This window comes from Rana temporaria, chromosome 1 (assembly GCF_905171775.1).
Source record: "Rana temporaria chromosome 1, aRanTem1.1, whole genome shotgun sequence".
Classification (NCBI taxonomy): domain Eukaryota; kingdom Metazoa; phylum Chordata; class Amphibia; order Anura; family Ranidae; genus Rana; species Rana temporaria.
In genome coordinates, this window is record NC_053489.1 from 364,764,279 (window position 1) to 364,781,503 (window position 17,225).

Here is a 17,225-nt window from a genome sequence, read left to right on the forward strand (position 1 = left end):
GCCACTTCTTTTTAATGACGTGCCAGAACAGTTTTTAGCTTTTGTATGTTTCATATGCATTGTGTCAAATGTATAACCCTCCCCCACCCACTGACTGTGAGCTCTGGAATTCAGATTATGAGTGTCACGTGTCCCCTGGATATCCATGTCCTATGTACACAGCACCTCCTGCTCACTCAGCACAGACCAATGCAGTAGCCTCCGTGAAGCAGCTTTGTGTATGCACTCATGTCATCGAAATTGTGTGCTTGTTAACAGGCCTTTAGATGGTGGCTCATCTATAGTTGGTAAATCTATAACCAGCAGAGTCCAGATAAACACTACTTTTTCAGTGCTCTACTATTTATTATAGAAGAGCATGATGCTATGGGGCCTGATTTCTTATACTTGGTACTTTTTTTCATGAATGCTCAAATACATGCTCAGTGTGCTTCTGTTTGGTACTCATGCATTGCAAAGTAATCATTTTTTTTTTTTTTTGAAATCCAGAAAAGTTTTTATTGCTCACAAAACATACAGGGAAAAAACAATATGACATATCGTACATAATATCTATAGTACACTACACATGAGTCTCTCCGTTAAGAACCTAACGGGTAGTAATTGTACCCAGTAGCATGCCCTCCGATCCCACCTCCTCGTAACTAGCAAGTCTAATTACCACCCAGCAGCCTCATCTGAACAAGTTCCATAGGGCTCAAGCCAGGTGTGGCAAGCCACGCATCCCAAATCCTGTCAAATTTGCCGCATTTCCCCTGTGCTGATATATGTACTTCTCCTCCATTATAAGCATTCTGCCCATGTGTGTCAACCAAAATTTGAGTGTGGGGGGTGCCTCCAAAGTAATCATCTATAATGGGCCTTGTGTTTTAGAACCTTTTTGCCCTGAGCTGTCAGAATACCGTAGCCCAACAGGTGGATTCTTCCATCTGTGCTATATAGTATGGATAGAGGAATCAATTCGTTCTTGATCAGTCTGCAGGCTAAATGAAATATATCTGTGCATGGCTAGCCCAACATGTAATGTTTGTGCGATACGAATTCAGCCAGAAAAACTGGCTGAATTCACATTTTGATTTGGACCAAACTCGTGCAGGACACTTTTTTTTTTTTTGCACCAGAATCAGATTGCATGGGCGTTCACACCCATGCAATCCGATTCCTGTTCGAATTCATAGTTCGCTCTGTGAACCGATCTGGTGTGTCATTAACTTTGTATTGACACCCGCCGCAGAGGGCAGCGTGAACCATGTGCGATTCCGGTGCGATGCCGGAACCTGCACTGGATTCGCAGGCTTTGCCACATTGCACCACTGTGAACTGAGCCTGAGATTTTCAAAGCTATCCTGTGAGCATGAATCCTTATGTGCTTTCACTGGTCTCATTGCCCATACTCGTGCCACACACACACACATGACTCGGGGTAGCTGGTCATCTTCAGTTTGCCAGGTGACTGGTCTGTTGGACAACTCGCACAAACGCAGATCACTGTTTGCAATGAGATCTGTTCTGTCTATGCCAGATACAATGGCTTTCACACTGGCACTAATCTGCATGCAGTACTATCTCGTTCTCTGTCAGCCAACAGCTGCCATTACAGAGGGCACGAGAGTGCAGTCTCGCACGGATTAGCAATGAATTTACAACTAGGCATACAGGCACTAGTAATGCAGCAATCTATCTAGGAGCTTCGTACATCAAAGTCCACCTGTTAATTTTTATAATTTTATATCTATATGTGTTCAGTACACAGAAGTTAAAATTACAAATGGGAAAGGATGGCATACAGAAATATTGGCTTTTTTGTTCTAAAATAAAAACAGAAATAAATGCAACACATTTGGCAGTATTTTATTTGGTTGGTGAGGAGCACTTAATTTATAGAGGAAATTTGAGACAGGCATATTATCTTTGTCCAATTACCTTTGCAGGAGGTGCCATGCCTGATGTGAGGAAGGATCTTGCTTTTTGAAGTGGCCATAGGGTATATGGACCAACCAGTTCTGATGCCTGGGTCTGAGTCGAGATTGTACACGGTGCATCATACTGTCCACTGCATATCCAAACGCAATGTTGTTGCCACAAGCAGGGTTCAAAAACGGTTAAGCCCTTTATTAGGCCATTCTATAGGGTCAGCGCATACTATTATGCATCTGCATGCAGCCCATACTATTAGAAGCAAAAACAAATCTCTCTCCAAAAATGTGGCTGTAGCAAACCCTGCAGTTCTACCAACACGGGATGACCCCACACCCTGCCTTGGATGGTTTGTCAGATCATGGTTGATAAACGTTACCTATTTCAGGTCTGCAGGTCTATTCAGATGTCCCCACATCTGTCCATATACCATTAAACCCTGAATTGGGAAAATATCTGTAATGCTATATGTAATCTTATCAAGTCCCTTCTATATTTATAGATGCATACACTTTATGAGATGCAGCCTGATTTTAGTCCAATTTTATACTTGATTTGTTTTGACAAACGTGTCTCCTTGTGTTTTCATCTTTTCCATGCGTCCCATACCTGTGGCCTTGCCTGTAATCTACTTTATGTAAACAGGTTAAAGTGGAGGTTCACCCTAAAAACGAATTTTTAACATTAGAGCCAGCATAGTAAGGGCATATACTTTCGGCATTTTTTTTTTTTTCTCCGTAATTACCTTTATATTCTGATTTGGTCCAGGGCTTCCGCGTTCTGATGACTCCGGGACTGGGCGTTCCTATCCCTGCCTCAGGGTTCCGATGACTGCGGGACTGGGCGTTCCTATCCTTCCGTTCGAAGATTGACGGCTTGTAAAACAGGTGACCTGTCGCACAACGCGCGTCACCAGATTTCCGGAATTAGCCGAGCTGCGAGTCGGCACTATACGGCGCCAGCGCCCGCTGTGTAGAGCTGACTGCGCAAGCGCCGTATAGTGTTGACTCGCAGCTCGGCTATTTCCCGACATCTGGTGACGCGCGTTGTGCGACCGGTCACCTGTTTCACAAGCCGTCAATCATCGAACGGAAGGATAGGAACGCCCAGTCCCGCAGTCATCGGAACCCGGAAGCCCTGGACAAAAACAGAATATAAAGGTATGTACGGAGAAAAAAAAACACCAAAAGTAAATGCCCTTACTATGCTGGCTCTGCTAGATGTAATATTAATTTTTTTTTTTTTTTTTTGGGTGAACCCCCGCCTTTAAATTTGCTTGGGTCATGCTAGCCCAGATGTACAACCTCTACTAATAGATGGCGCCTGCTGTCAACACTGTATGGCTGAGGTGGAGACCATGATCTCTTAGATTGTAAGCTCTAACGAGCAGGGCCATCTGATTCCTCCTGTATTGTAACTGTATTGTCTGCCTTAATGTTGTAAAGCGATGCACAAGCTGTTGGCTCTATATAAATCCTGTATAATGATAGTAATAATGTAATCTGTCTGCTTCTCTGCCTCTGAGCAAGCCTTGTATTCATAAAACATAAGGTTTCTTGTGAATGGCTGAGCAGTGCTTAGCCTGACTCATTTTGTTTTGGTAACAAACAGGAAGTTTCTGTACTGCTGTTGGAACACAGCACCATTTACTGTATGTAGCCCCACTTCCAGGAGACCACACTGTGGCGCCATCCCTCTGAAGTTTGGCCCCCTCCTCATTCCTCCAACGCAGGGCCAATTAGTGCAGCGCGCATGTGCAGTAGGCGACCAGCTGTGAATGGTGGTGGCAGCACCCGAGCCAATCGAACAAACCGGCTTTAGGTGTCAACATCGCAGGAACCCCGGACAGGTAAGTGTCCTAATATTAAGAGCTGGCAGCTACAGTATTTGTAGCTGCCTACTTTACTTTCTGCCCCCCACGAAAAATTGAAACGTTTTTCAAGTAAAAATAAATGTGGAGTTAGGCTCTAAATACAGCTGCTGTTACAGAGATTGCAGCTATTTATCTAGTTTGAACACAGTTGTACCATTTGGACGGGTGCTATTGAAATGTGATTAAGGGTGGCTGAAAAAGAAATCGGTGTCCTGCCAAGTGTCAAATTGCACACATTGGAGGGAGGCCTGCCAAGATGAGCATTCTAAAGCATAGGTAGCAGTAGGAAGACTTTAACCACTTCCTGCCATCACATGACGTCGCAGACTTTGAGCGTTGATATCTGAATGATGCCTGCAGTTACATTCATCCTTCAGATTTCTGATCTTCTTCAGCCGGCGATTGTCTGCACTGTAAGAAAAATTGTAACGGAATCAGCCGGCGCTGGAAGTTGACCGTTGAGAATCTGTCGGGCCAGATCATGCCCAGAAAGCTCCTTGACCTTTCGGAGGCCAGGCGTGATGTTATGACGTCACGCCCGACCTCTGCATTTGAAAATATGTTGCCGCCTCGGCTGGGAAGCCGAGATCATGGTTTTTATTTTTTTATTTCGGGTTTCCCAGCCTAGGGGCGATATCTGGGGACTTATAATATCCAGGTCTCGTTGTAAAGAGCACATGTCATGCCCTATTCCAAGGGGTGCTTACATTTCCTTGTACAGTAAAACCTTGGTTTGAGAGTAATTTGGTTTGAGAGCGTTTTGCAAGAAGAGCAACTTTTTTTAATACATTTTGACTTGATATACAAGTGATGTCTTGATATACAAGTAGTGCAATGTCACAACTGGGTATAAAAGAGAAGCGGTGCGCCTCTAAGTGTAGCAATATGGTTACATTTAATGAAGCTACAACATTTAGCAACATATTGCTACACTTAGAGGCGCCTTTCTTCTCTTTTATACTCTGTAGCTCCTGTTGGATTTTGCTTCTAATCCCCTTGTGGAGGCTTCCATTTGTGGAGGGACATTTTATGATTGCACAACCTGGTCGCCTTGCTATAATCTTTTTATATGGGCTATAAACTGAAGAACCTATGAGTAAATGGTTGTGAAACAAAACATCTGAGTTTCCATTATTTCTTATAGGGAAATTTGCTTTGATATACAAGTGCTTTGGATTACAAGCATATTTCCGGAACGAATTATGCTCGTATTCCAAGGTTTTACTGTAATAGGAATAAAAGTGAGCAAAAAAGTATCAAAAACGTCGGACAACGATGTATGCAAACGCACAAATACGTGTGAAAAAACGACCAAAAACGCTACGCTCAGGTGTGAATGCGACCTGAGGGATTGGAAAGTCCCAGTGGTATGCATCATCTTTTAATATATCAATACTGGCTTTGAGCCCATCATTTTAAAGTGGAACAATATGAAATATCTAATGTTCTGTAACTCGAAGTCCAGAAGCATAGTTTTGTTATCTTCGAGGTGGCCTCATCTGTCCTTTAGGGGTTGATTTACCAAAGTGAAATCCACTCTGCACTACAAGTACACTAAAGTGCAGTCACTGTAGATCTGAGGGGAAGATTTTCCTTGCATGTCCCTCTCAGATCTACAGCGACTGCACTACAAGTGCACATATAGTGCATAGTGGATTTGCCTTTCGTAAATAAACCCCATAGTGTTCATTCTGTATACAGCAACTTACCGGTGCAGTCTTACCTGAATGCTGATACTACTATGCTAGAAGCCATGGTCGAAAAAAGTTTGTTGCAAAAATAATTGTATGAAACAGGGGAGTCTACTTTTCAGGGAAAAAACAAACAAAACAGACCTGTTGCCTGGTTTTGTGAATATTGTTTATGAGCTGTAAATAATATGACTAGCCAGGACCGGGGAAACCTGAAGTGTTATTGGAAGTTTCCAAACCTAGCTTTATGTACATAGACCAATGGTTCCAAGTATTGGAACAGGTCTATCCAGTCTGCCAATTTATTTGTGCTATTGACATAGTTAAAATAACATAGCTAGTGTTTATCATTGTAATGTAAATGTAGCAAATGATATACCTTGTTTAAAAGTTGCGGATTTGAATGCGAATAGTACCTCGTTTAAACAATAGTGTTGCAAGGGCAAATGAGTGGAGGACGGTTGACTAATGCCTAGTACACGTGGTGAGAAAATTTGAATACTGCTTTCGTAGAGATCATTTTATAAACTAATCATTAGTACACGGCTTTCGACAGCCAATGTCTACAATTTATGCAAAATTATCCAGAGGGACAAACACATTTCTCTCGTACAAAACTAGAATGTATGATTTTCGTTTAATCAGTACAGTATTCATCCAAAAAAAAAAAATTGAAAGACCAAGACCACGCATGCTCATAAATGAATACATTGCATGATTTCCAAAGTTGTGTTGTGCCATACGAGAATTTTTGTAACTTTAGTAACCTCTTAATTTTTTATATAAGTAAAGTAATTCTGGTTTAGATATCATTTTAAGTAGTGCAGTTGTGCACCTATATGCATGCTGTGTAGATTTTTAATAGGTAGCCTCAACTATGATGAATCTATATCATCTTCTTTATCATATATATATATATATATATATATATATATATATATATATATATATATAATGTGTGTGTGTGTGTGTATGTGTATATATATATATATAATGTATGTGTGTGTGTTTTTTTTTTTTTTTTTTTAATGCATTGTCTTTTTAACTGGTTATCATGCAGTAGGGCTGCAACAAAAGATTATTTTCATATTCGATAAGCTAGCTGCTTGTTTCAAATCGGATAAAGACCTCCAAAAAAAAGTTTGGTTTATCATTTTGGTTATTCTGTAAAGTTTATTTTTGAATATGCATGTGCCAGTGGTAAATATAAATGACCAGCTATATATGGTTAGGGAACAAAATACAAATACAAAAATATTTGAAGCAGACAGATGATATACACTATATACAGTAAAACCTTGGTTTGAGAGCATTTTGCAAGACCAGCAAAATGTGTAAATGCATTTTGACTTGATATTCAATTAGTGTCATGTCACAACTGAATATATAGAAGAGAGGCGCCTCTAAGTGTAGCACTATGGTTACATTTAATGTAGGTACAACATTAGCAACTCACATTGGCTGATGATTAAAACGGGTACCTCCTAAGTATGCGTGCATCCGGGGTAAAGCTGTCCACATAGACCATCCTCTGCACCACCATATAAGTAGGGTTGCAACTAACGATTATTTTCATAATCGATTAGTTGGCCGATTATTGTTTTTGATTAATCGAATAATAGCCTTAAAAAAAAAAAATTTGCATTTTTTTATTTTTTTGGGCCAATTTGTTGGGCAGATTACAAAACACAAATTGCTGCAAAAACACATCACATTCTTTTCTGCAGCTTCTCCATTGAAGTATATTGAACCAAAAAAAAAAAAATGGCACTGTTTTGCGTTAAAAAGTCCTTGCCCTTTCCAAATACGCAGCAGCTGAAAAAAATCATGGATGTGAATGTGTCCCATAGGAAAACATGTAAATGAACTGTAGTGTGTTTCTGCAAAAAACAGAAGTGTGAACCCAGCCTGAGATGTTTAGTAACATAATGGGGTTAAAAAAACATATCGCTACTGTAAGGGGTTCATTTTTTACTGTGGGACAGTGAAAGTAATATTTACAGTAGCGATTTGCTTTTTTGTACGAATAAAGGGCTAATTTTAGTTTTTTTTAACCCCATTGTGTTACTGTCCGATTTAATTGATTATGAAAATTGTAATCGATTAATTTCATAATCAATTAGTTGTCGATTAATCGATTAGTTGTTTCGGCCCTACATCAAAGTCATCCCTCCGAGCGGTTCAAGCCTCGCTTTCAGATTGCTCTACTGCAGGGTAGTCTTCTCAGTCACGATTGCAGACTGACAGCGGTGAGAGCCGGCAATGCACAGGATGGTCCTATGTGGACAGCTTTACCCCGGAAGCCTGCATACTTAGAAGTGCCTATTTTAATCATCAACCATGTAAGTTGCTAAATGTTGTACCTTCATTAAATGTAACCATATTGCTACACTTGGAGGCACCTCTCTTCTTTTTTTTATACTCTGTAGCTCCTGCTGGATTTTGCTTTTAATCCCCTTGTGGAGGCTTCCATTTGTGGATGGTTACACAATCTATCACATTGCTATAATCTTTTTATATGGATTATAAACTGAATGACTTCTGAACGAATCATCTGAGTTTCCATTATTTCTTCTGGGGAAATTTGCTTTGATATACAAGTGCTTTGGATTACAAGCTTGTTTCTGGAACAAATTTATGCTTGCAATCTAAGGTTTTACTGTATATACTATTAGAGGTTGAATCTGGTACATAGCATCAGACTCTGAGATCAAAATGTTTATTTCAAGGATTTTTTTTTTAAAAGACCTAAAACGCTGTGTTGGCAGATTTTTAGACATGACTGTAATATATTCTTATGCATGACAGACTCTCTTGTCATAGGCAAGTCACATGATACAAGCTACCTGTACCTGCTTTTACTTATGTTGGCCATACACAAACACATTTTTTCCTTTTTTGAAAATTTTAGTTTTAGAACATTTTGTTAAATTTTCTAATCGTAAGTGGGGTCAAATAGATGTTCGTTTTCAACCACTGTGATGGGAAAATTCGAAGGTGTAGAATAGAAATCTATTCCTGATCGAACAAATTTTTGGACAGAGTATGTGGTTTTCGTTCGGAAATTACATTCATTTTAAAATTGAATGTTAAAAGCAAGTGGAATTTTTAAATATCTCATCAAAAAATCGATACCTGTATGGCATAAGACATTTAGTGACGGCAGCATGCTTTTTGGATCGCTTGTCATAAAAGACAAAAAATAGCCCTTAAAAACAGCAGATAATCACTACTATCAAGGGTTTGTCCTGATGTATTTTGGCCCTTTCTATCACCTGAAATGCCTGGTTCTGCCCACCCCTCTGTAAACTGATCACAGTTTATCATGGCTGCTGAGCCAGTTAACGTGCCTCCATCATCCGCAGCTCTGCTCTCCTTCCCCCTCCTGCTGCTATAAAACCAGAGCTTTTTTTCTCAGAAAATAGGTGCAGGAACTCAACCACGACCCTGTTCAGATTTCACAAACAGTAGAAGGGTCTTAAAGGGGCATTAAATACCAGGATTGCATTACATACAGAGTGCAGAGTTGAGGGGGGTTACACACAGAGTGCAGAGCTGTCACTTGTAAACACAGAAACCAGACTTCTGTGTTTACAAGTGATTGTGGTGAGCAGGCACCAAAGGGTCTGAGCCAAAGGTGGTGGAACTGAGTTCCCCCAAGTTCCCCCTGAAAAAAAGCCCTGTATAAAACCATCATACGATGATACAATCCCCTCTGTTAAATAAGAACATGTGCCCCACTGAATGTGTCTTAAAAAAAAATGCAGATTTCTACCGTATTTCACAGCGCCTCATGGCGCTCGCGTGACTCCTCACCATTCCCCTCCCCTCTGACGTCAGCAGGAGTTCTCAGCCCCTCCTGCTACAGTTGTCAGCCTAGAAGAGGAGAGAGGTACATGCATACATACTGAGAAGTTGGATATACAGAGTATTTTACCTTGGAGTCGGTTGCTTCATGCAAAGAGAATCGCGGTACGCCTGTCACCCAAAACGACAAGAATTTATTTTGGGCAACAGGCGTACTGTGATTTGTCAGGCGCCAATCGAGGCAAAATTGTGCCGCAATTGGTGTGCCATTGGATGTAATGGGGACCGCCAAAATGTGAATGAAGCCTAATTGTTAAGCAGCAGATCTGAACAGCCACAGTTGATAAATGAAGCTCAGGTTTTTTTTTTAAATATCCATTAGCTACAGATCCATAGAATTGTAACTTTAATTTTTTTTATAATTGAATACTTGTAAAGTGTGATAGTTGGTTTTAATAAGGGCATGGAACAGAAATGTTGGTGTTTTTTCTTTCATTTCTGGTAAGAATGGAAGTGTTTAGCAGTTTATGTCCACTTTAAGACCTTGTGTGTTGGCTTAAGTTGATAGACTGGTCTGTGCAGTGGAGGTGGGTTCACTGTGAGAAATAAAGGCCGGATGTGTGCTTAAGTTGGGGGTTGAGTGTACATTAAATGGATGAATGATTGACTTGTGGGACTGTGTACATGTTGAGTATTTTCACGTTTTAAGCAGATTTTCAGTTAAGACCCCAGAAAACTACCCTGCTCTTTCTGTTGGCTTATAAGATATATGCTTTCCACAAGCCACCTATGTACCTGTTTTATATATCCCCCCTCAAATATTTACTAGCATTCTAAAATGTTTTTCTTTAACCTTTTTGCTGTTTCAGTAAGCAATAACTTTTTCCTAGCCCACCTCCCCCGCCATATCTTTATTATGATCTCTAACCCCTGCCTTCTCGTTTAGCTGATGCTGCAGTGACTCATTAAATAATTAATCTTGGGAAGTGGTGTATGACCATTCTCATCTTTTATTTATCTTGGCTTTTGAAGAGGGAAGGACTTGGATCACTGTAGTTAGTAAATGCCAGCTATCTATGTTGTCATGCCATAAGGCATGTTCATGTAAAGCTGCTTCCTATAAGGGACTCTGCATCAGTTAGTAGTGTAACAATGGAGGGCAGCAGGTGTATTTTTATGCATTTCTGTTTGACTCGCAGGCAGATGACCAAGCTTTCCTTTTTAGTGTTGGGTTTCACTTTTTAAATGCACTTTTTGTAAAAGTATTAGTTAAACATGCATACATGTTAAAGATAAATGTCTTAATTGGAACCAAACCATTCTTAATCATGTCCTTCTATAACTTTCTGTGGCCAACGCATAACAAAATGGGCATACAGTGATTGTAAAAGTATTTTATGTAATTGTTCTTTAAGTAACAAACCGGTTTATACTTACCTGCTCTGTAAGGAATTGCACAGAGCGGCCCCAAACCTCATTCTTGGGTTACCCTGCCAGTGCTCCTGCCGCCTCCTCTCTGGTGAGTACCCCCATAGAAAGCCCCTTTTTATTTTTATTTTTATTTTTTGTGTGGAGGTGCTCCCACTGACTTGCTAAAGAGCCTCACTGTTTGCTTCTATAGACGCAGACATCGGGGAGAGAAGAGCTGCAGATGGGCACAGCACTGGATCAAATACGAGGTGGGGAGGGGGGGGGGGCAATACTGATGCCTTTTTATCTTAAAGGATCATCTTCCTTTTGGAACATTTTGCATGTTCCACCCACATTTAGACTTAAATAAAAACACATCAATATTGTGTCTATATGCGTTTTTGATGTCGTTTTGTGTGCAATTTTTTCTGGTTTTGTTAGGAGCTGGCACCCACCAGTGTCCTAACAATGTAGTGTCCTTTCAGCCAGGAATTCCCCACCAATGACAGAATAAAAATAGCTGAAAAAAAAAGCATGCAGGGGGGTGTGTCTGTACTGAGGGGGGTGTGTCTGTACTGAGGGGGGTGTGTCTGTACTGAGAGGGGGTGGTGTCTGTACTGAGAGGGGGTGGTGTCTGTACTGAGAGGGGGTGGTGTCTGTACTGAGAGGGGGTGTCCCGTCTGTACTGAGAGGGGGTGTCCCGTCTGTACTGAGAGGGGGTGTCCCGTCTGTACTGAGAGGGGGTGTCCCGTCTGTACTGAGAGGGGAGGGGGTGTCCCGGTTTTTTTTTGCACCGGGTGACACCAACCCTAGTGACGCCACTGCAGTGGTGGAGATGTGGATATTACAGTGGGAGGGGGAGGGAGAGATGTGGATATAAAATAAAAACACATCAATATTGTGTCTATATGCGTTTTTGATGTCGTTTTGTGTGCAATTTTTTCTGGTTTTGTTAGGAGCTGGCACCCACCAGTGTCCTAACAATGTAGTGTCCTTTCAGCCAGGAATTCCCCACCAATGGCAGAATAAAAATAGCTGGAAAAAAAAGCATGCAGGGGGGTGGTGTCTGTACTGAGAGGGGGTGGTGTCTGTACTGAGAGGGGGTCCCGTCTGTACTGAGAGGGGAGGGGGTGTCCCGTCTGTACTGAGAGGGGAGGGGGTGTCCCGTCTGTACTGAGAGGGGAGGGGGTGTCCCGTCTGTACTGCTGGGGGACTATAGGGGGGGGAGTGACATTTTTTTTTTTTTTTTTTTTTTTTTTTTTTGCACCGGGTGACACCAACCCTAATGATGCCACTGCAGTGGTGGAGATGTGGATATTTACAGTGGGGGAGAATTTTTTTTTTTTTTTTTTGCCAATCCGAAAAATGATCCGATCCGTGAGCTCTTTGATCCGTTGCACCCCTATCGCATACAAGTACATGGTACAGCAGGCACATATCAGGAATATGAAGTGCAGGTTACAAACACTTTAACCCTCCACCACATTGTTTACAATATGCATTATTTATTTTAAAGATTGCAATTATACATATATTGATAATGCCTGTTGCAATTCATGATTTTAGTTGTTGAGCTTCTTCTGTGGTTTTTAACCATGTGTTTTAAATATATGTAAAACGGGAGACGCATGAAGCGCTTTAAACATGTAGTTGACCAGTATTTAATTTGCTCAGCATTTATTCAAACCTATGACATTTCCATAGAATGTCTTTTTTTTATAGATGAAGCATACGTTGAAGTCTACACTTATATGTTCAATAGAAGCCATTTTAAGGTAGTGCTAAATGTTGTCGGCAATAAATATCACATTACCACCTGGCTGGGAATTGCCTGCAGTTAGTGACAGTTGGTGTAATGGTTGGTAGCAGGAGAGGGAACTCCTATTGTTTGTCCGTCCATCAATGAGATTGTCTTGCTCACTGGTTCTGATCTGTTGCCTCTTTTCTTTGTCTGCCTGAGCCTCTTGAGGCACACTTATGAGAACAGATGTTGAGAAGGAGTTAAACTCAGAAGCTAATCGTTCTTGGCAATCTTCTCATGTAAATGAGTACACTGTGATTCTGGCAGATCTACACTCTTCAGAGTGGCTGCTTGCCAATTTCACACAAGTACATGCTCCTGCTGCGGAGGTAAACATTGGCTTACACACGTGTGTGTCGTCATGCTATCTCCTGAATCATAGTGGCATTGTCAGGGTATCTTGACACGGCACATATTTTCCTGGAACTGTAAGACCCTTCAGATTATTGCCCCACTGACAGATGCTGGATGTGTGCCAAGAGCTGTGTGTATCTGACTCATTCATTCTGTCTGCCGCTTTCATTTCCTCCTTTACAGTAGCAGCAGATGTTAAGGATGTGTTCACTTTTATTCGTTCTGTTTCCCGTACTCCCTTGAGATATGGAGCTTAGAGACTTTAAAAAAATAGCTCACCCTGCTATATTTTAAGATGTGTTGTTGGAGAGTTGATGTGCTTCAACACACCTCCCTGGTCTCTTAACACCATCAAGAATATACAGTAAAGCAGGTCTGGAATCATTTAAGACCCAACCTCTCTCCCTTATTCTTGCCACACACATTACAATCGTTTGTGGACCTACAACAACTATATAATGCAGTGGCCTGCCTGATTAGGTATATTTTTAATTTGATAGTTTAGGTAGGTCCTCACAGATGGCATACAAGCTGTGCCAAGTAACTATAGCAAACACATGAGACTGATGCACAGTTTTGGCTAACAGCTGTTGGTTTTGATTTTCTAAGTGTCATTGAAACCCCAAAAAGCTAATCTTTGAAATGCAAATATTGAACAGCACATGTGTTTTCCTGCTCTGTTCCACCCTGTGCTTTTTCTTTTCTCCCCTAGCTACAGGCATATGATTTTATACACCTAACCTGCTGCCAGTAGTTGGCAGAAAAAAATGCCTCCTAATACTTGTGCTGTTTCCAGTCGCATTTATGCGTGTTTACAGAAGTTTATCGTTTAGAAGCGTTTGAACGTAAACACATTCTATTGGCTGGAATATTCATGTATTTTAGCCAATAGAAGAAATTTCCGTACATAAGAACACATTTTATGTGTAAATTACTCTCGTAAGCTCCTCTCCAAACGCATCTTTGGGGAATTTTTGTTATGCCTCTAAACTGTACACTTAAAATACCAATCTCAAATGCCCAGTGTGCCACATAGGCTAACACTAAATGGAGTTTAAGGACATTACAAATGTTCTGCATGCTCCCTTGTCCTCACTGTATTTCCAACTCACAATAGCTTCATCCTAAACTGACCTTTTTTTTTTTTTTTTTTTCTTTTGAAGTGGCAACATATTCCTTAACTGAGGACTGGGAGGGCTGTGTCTCTTCCTATGTCACAAATTTGATCTCTGCACGGGACAGCTTTATTCAATTAAAGGGGTTGTAAAGGTTCATCTTTTATTCTCTAAATTGGTTCCTTTAAGCTAGTGCATTGTTGGTTCACTTACCTTTTCCTTCCATTTCCCTTCTAAATGTTTTTCTTCTTTGTTTGAATTTCTCACTTCCTGTTTCTCCTCAGTAAGCTTCCTACCATCATCCGAGCGGTGGTTAGTCAGCCAGAACAGCTTACTGAACACCTTACTGAGGAGGAACAGGAAGTGAGAAATTCAGACAAAAAAAACAAAGAACAACATTTTTTAGAAGGGAAATTGAAGGAAAAGGTAAGTGAACCAACAATCCACTACCTTAAAGGAACCTATTTAGAAAATAAAAAACAAACCTTTACAACCCCTTTAAAGTTTCTGCATAGAGCTTACTATACGCCTTAGAAACTAGCTGCTATCTACCCTGATAGGTTCTCGTCATATCCTCCTCGTCCTGTCCACCTGGAGGCTTTCTTTATACAGATGATTTGGTCATGTCCCCCTTCAGAGGCTCTTTACCAAGACCGGTGTGTCAGGCTGACACACCGCACCACTGATCAGCGCGATGCTTGCCCCGATGGGAGCGTGCGGCGGCTGTTATCCTGCTGCACGTTATATGACGTCCAGTCTGGATAACTGAACCACCATCCAGCCGTCATTCTGCTACAGGCCGGGCGGGAAGTGGTTAATCAGGGATATTGTTAAGATATTTGCCGCTTTTATTTGAAGACGAGTCATCGCTAGAAATTTTACATGATGGAATTAATGTCATACCCAGCAAGGCTCGGTCTTTAACAAATCCTTTCTCCCAGCTTCTTTTGTTCTACACCCAAGCAATCCACCACCTGACTATATTTTAAGGGTAATTTTAAATGTGATGGGAGTGATTGTCCCTATTGCCCACATATTCTTGGTGGTCCGGAAGTAACATCTAGTAGTATTAGTAAAACCATTGGATTGAAACATTTCTTCAATTGTAATGCTTCCTGTGTGATTTATGTCATCACATGTAAAGTGCAATATGTGGGACGTATCACTCGACGGTAACGTGAACGCAATGCATTTTTGGAAATTGGCTTTGGTTTTGGTTCAGGTTTGTCCCACATACAGTGGAACATCGAATTTCAAGTAACGTGGTTAACAAGCGTTTCGCAATGCAATATTTTTTATTTATTTTTTTCAAAATCCTGACTCCGTTTGCGAGTGTTGTCTCGCAAAACAAGCAGGCTTCAAGTGTGCGCATTTGGCAGGTGCGGGGGCGCCAGTGACACTCTGAGTCATTCGGAAATACTCGGAAACTCTTGGAAATACGCTGTTCCTGACTGCATCCGAATGGTCTCCGAGTCTCCTTTGGCGCCCCCCCACCTCGGTATTGCATGCAATAGAAGTCAATGCGATAAAATTGTCTTGTTTTCATTGACTTCTATTAATAATAATAATGTTGTTGTTGTTGTGGTTTTTATATACTTTACATTTACATCGGTCCCTACCCTCAAGGAGCTTACAATCCTAAGGTCCCTAATTAACCTACCAGCATGTCTTTGGCGTGTGGGAGGAAACCATAGTACCCGGAGATAACCCACATAGGCACAGGGAGAACATGCAAATTCCAGGCAGGTAGTGTCATGGTTTGGGATTCGAACCAGCGACCCTTTTTACTGCTAGGCAAAAGTGCTACCCACTACACCATTTTCCCTATGGGGAAACTTGCTTTGATATGCGAGTGCTTTGGATTACAAACATTCTCCTGGAACAGATTATGGTCGTAATCCGAGGTTCCGCTGTAGTTTGCTACCGGCATCCATTAGTCTGTGGAAACGTATATTTTTATATATGGTTCTCCGTCGCTTGTTTCCATATGCACTTTAATGCGCGATTATTTTTTTTACTGCCCATTTTTGTAGCATTCTGTCTGTCTTTTAAATAAACTGGGTGCTTTTTTGTCCCTTAGCATTTAAATACTGTATCTGTATATTGATATTTTTGTTATATATTATATTGTTTGTTCAGTTCAATTGTCTCATTTTATTTTCTTCAACACTGTGCGTCCTCTTCATATGGATGCACCATACATTATATTTAATGCTTGCACAACATTATTTAGTACATATTTTATACTATGTTCTTCATTTAAATTCCCTTCACAAATGAATTACCACGCATAATATATTAAGTTTTCAAGTATTTTCTTCATTTGTATACATATTTGTATCTTCACATTGCAATGTTGGATTTTTCTTGTGCACTGCTGTTTCATTTGCTGCTAATTGATCCATGTTTAGCCATTTGGTGATTGCCAGAGCAGATGACGGTTTCGTGATTCTGGGCTTCCGATTTGATCTTTCATAGACTTTTAGCTACAAATGAACATGCACATTTAGGGGTACTCCAGTGATGAGTAAGCACGTCTGTGTGAAACGCATCCACTGAGCACCTTTTTTGGATTGATGTTTGTCATGGTCGCTTGATTTTACAGGATTTCAATAAATTCTTTTGATTTTACTCCCGGATGTGCCGCTATTTTTCTTTGTTTCCATTAAAGTACCCTAACACTCTCATATGGAAAAGTTTGCTCTAATGCTGAGCTCTGGCGTGTTCGCACAGTCCATGTGCAGAGCCCGCCAGGAAGTCGGCACCGCGCTGCGCTATTTAGAGATGGGGAAATGTCTCCCTGCCTGTGATTTAGCGCAGCGCGGTGCCGACTTCCTGGCGGGCTCTGAACATGGACTGTGCAAACATGCCGGGGCTCATCCTTGGCTCTGACAAGCAAACTACAATAGTTGTGTGTACTTATGAATAAAGTTTTTTTTTTTTTTCTGTAGTTGCTGGCTTTCCAGACATGTTTTGTATTTTGTACATATTTGTCATTTGGCTGTTTAGTTGATTGCTTTGGGGCTCCCTTTTTTTTGTTCTGTCAATCAAGCTAACTGCAATTTATGTTCATGTCTTTTTGGTAGCTCTATGAACTGGATGGGGACCCAAAAAGGAAGGAGTTTCTTGATGACTTATTCAGTTTTATGCAGAAGCGAGGTAAGTACTGCAATTGATATCACTTCCTGCCAATAATATTTTAGTAGGGGGTGCTAGTTAGGGAGTGGGCTGTTGTAGGAATTCCTTCTGTGAACTGG

The 17,225-nt window shown here is 40.9% G+C and overlaps 1 protein-coding gene across 4 annotated transcripts in view; it reads left to right on the forward strand.

The window, feature by feature from the left end:
* Positions 1-17,225, forward strand: part of ARID3A (AT-rich interaction domain 3A) — a 102,035-nt gene that overhangs the window by 36,265 nt on the left and 48,545 nt on the right. For all 4 annotated transcript variants that reach the window (XM_040322175.1, XM_040322172.1, XM_040322183.1 and 1 more), the window contains exon 4: positions 17,055-17,127. In XM_040322175.1, coding sequence (XP_040178109.1) covers positions 17,055-17,127 — 73 coding nt within the window. The remainder of the gene's footprint in view (positions 1-17,054; positions 17,128-17,225) is intronic.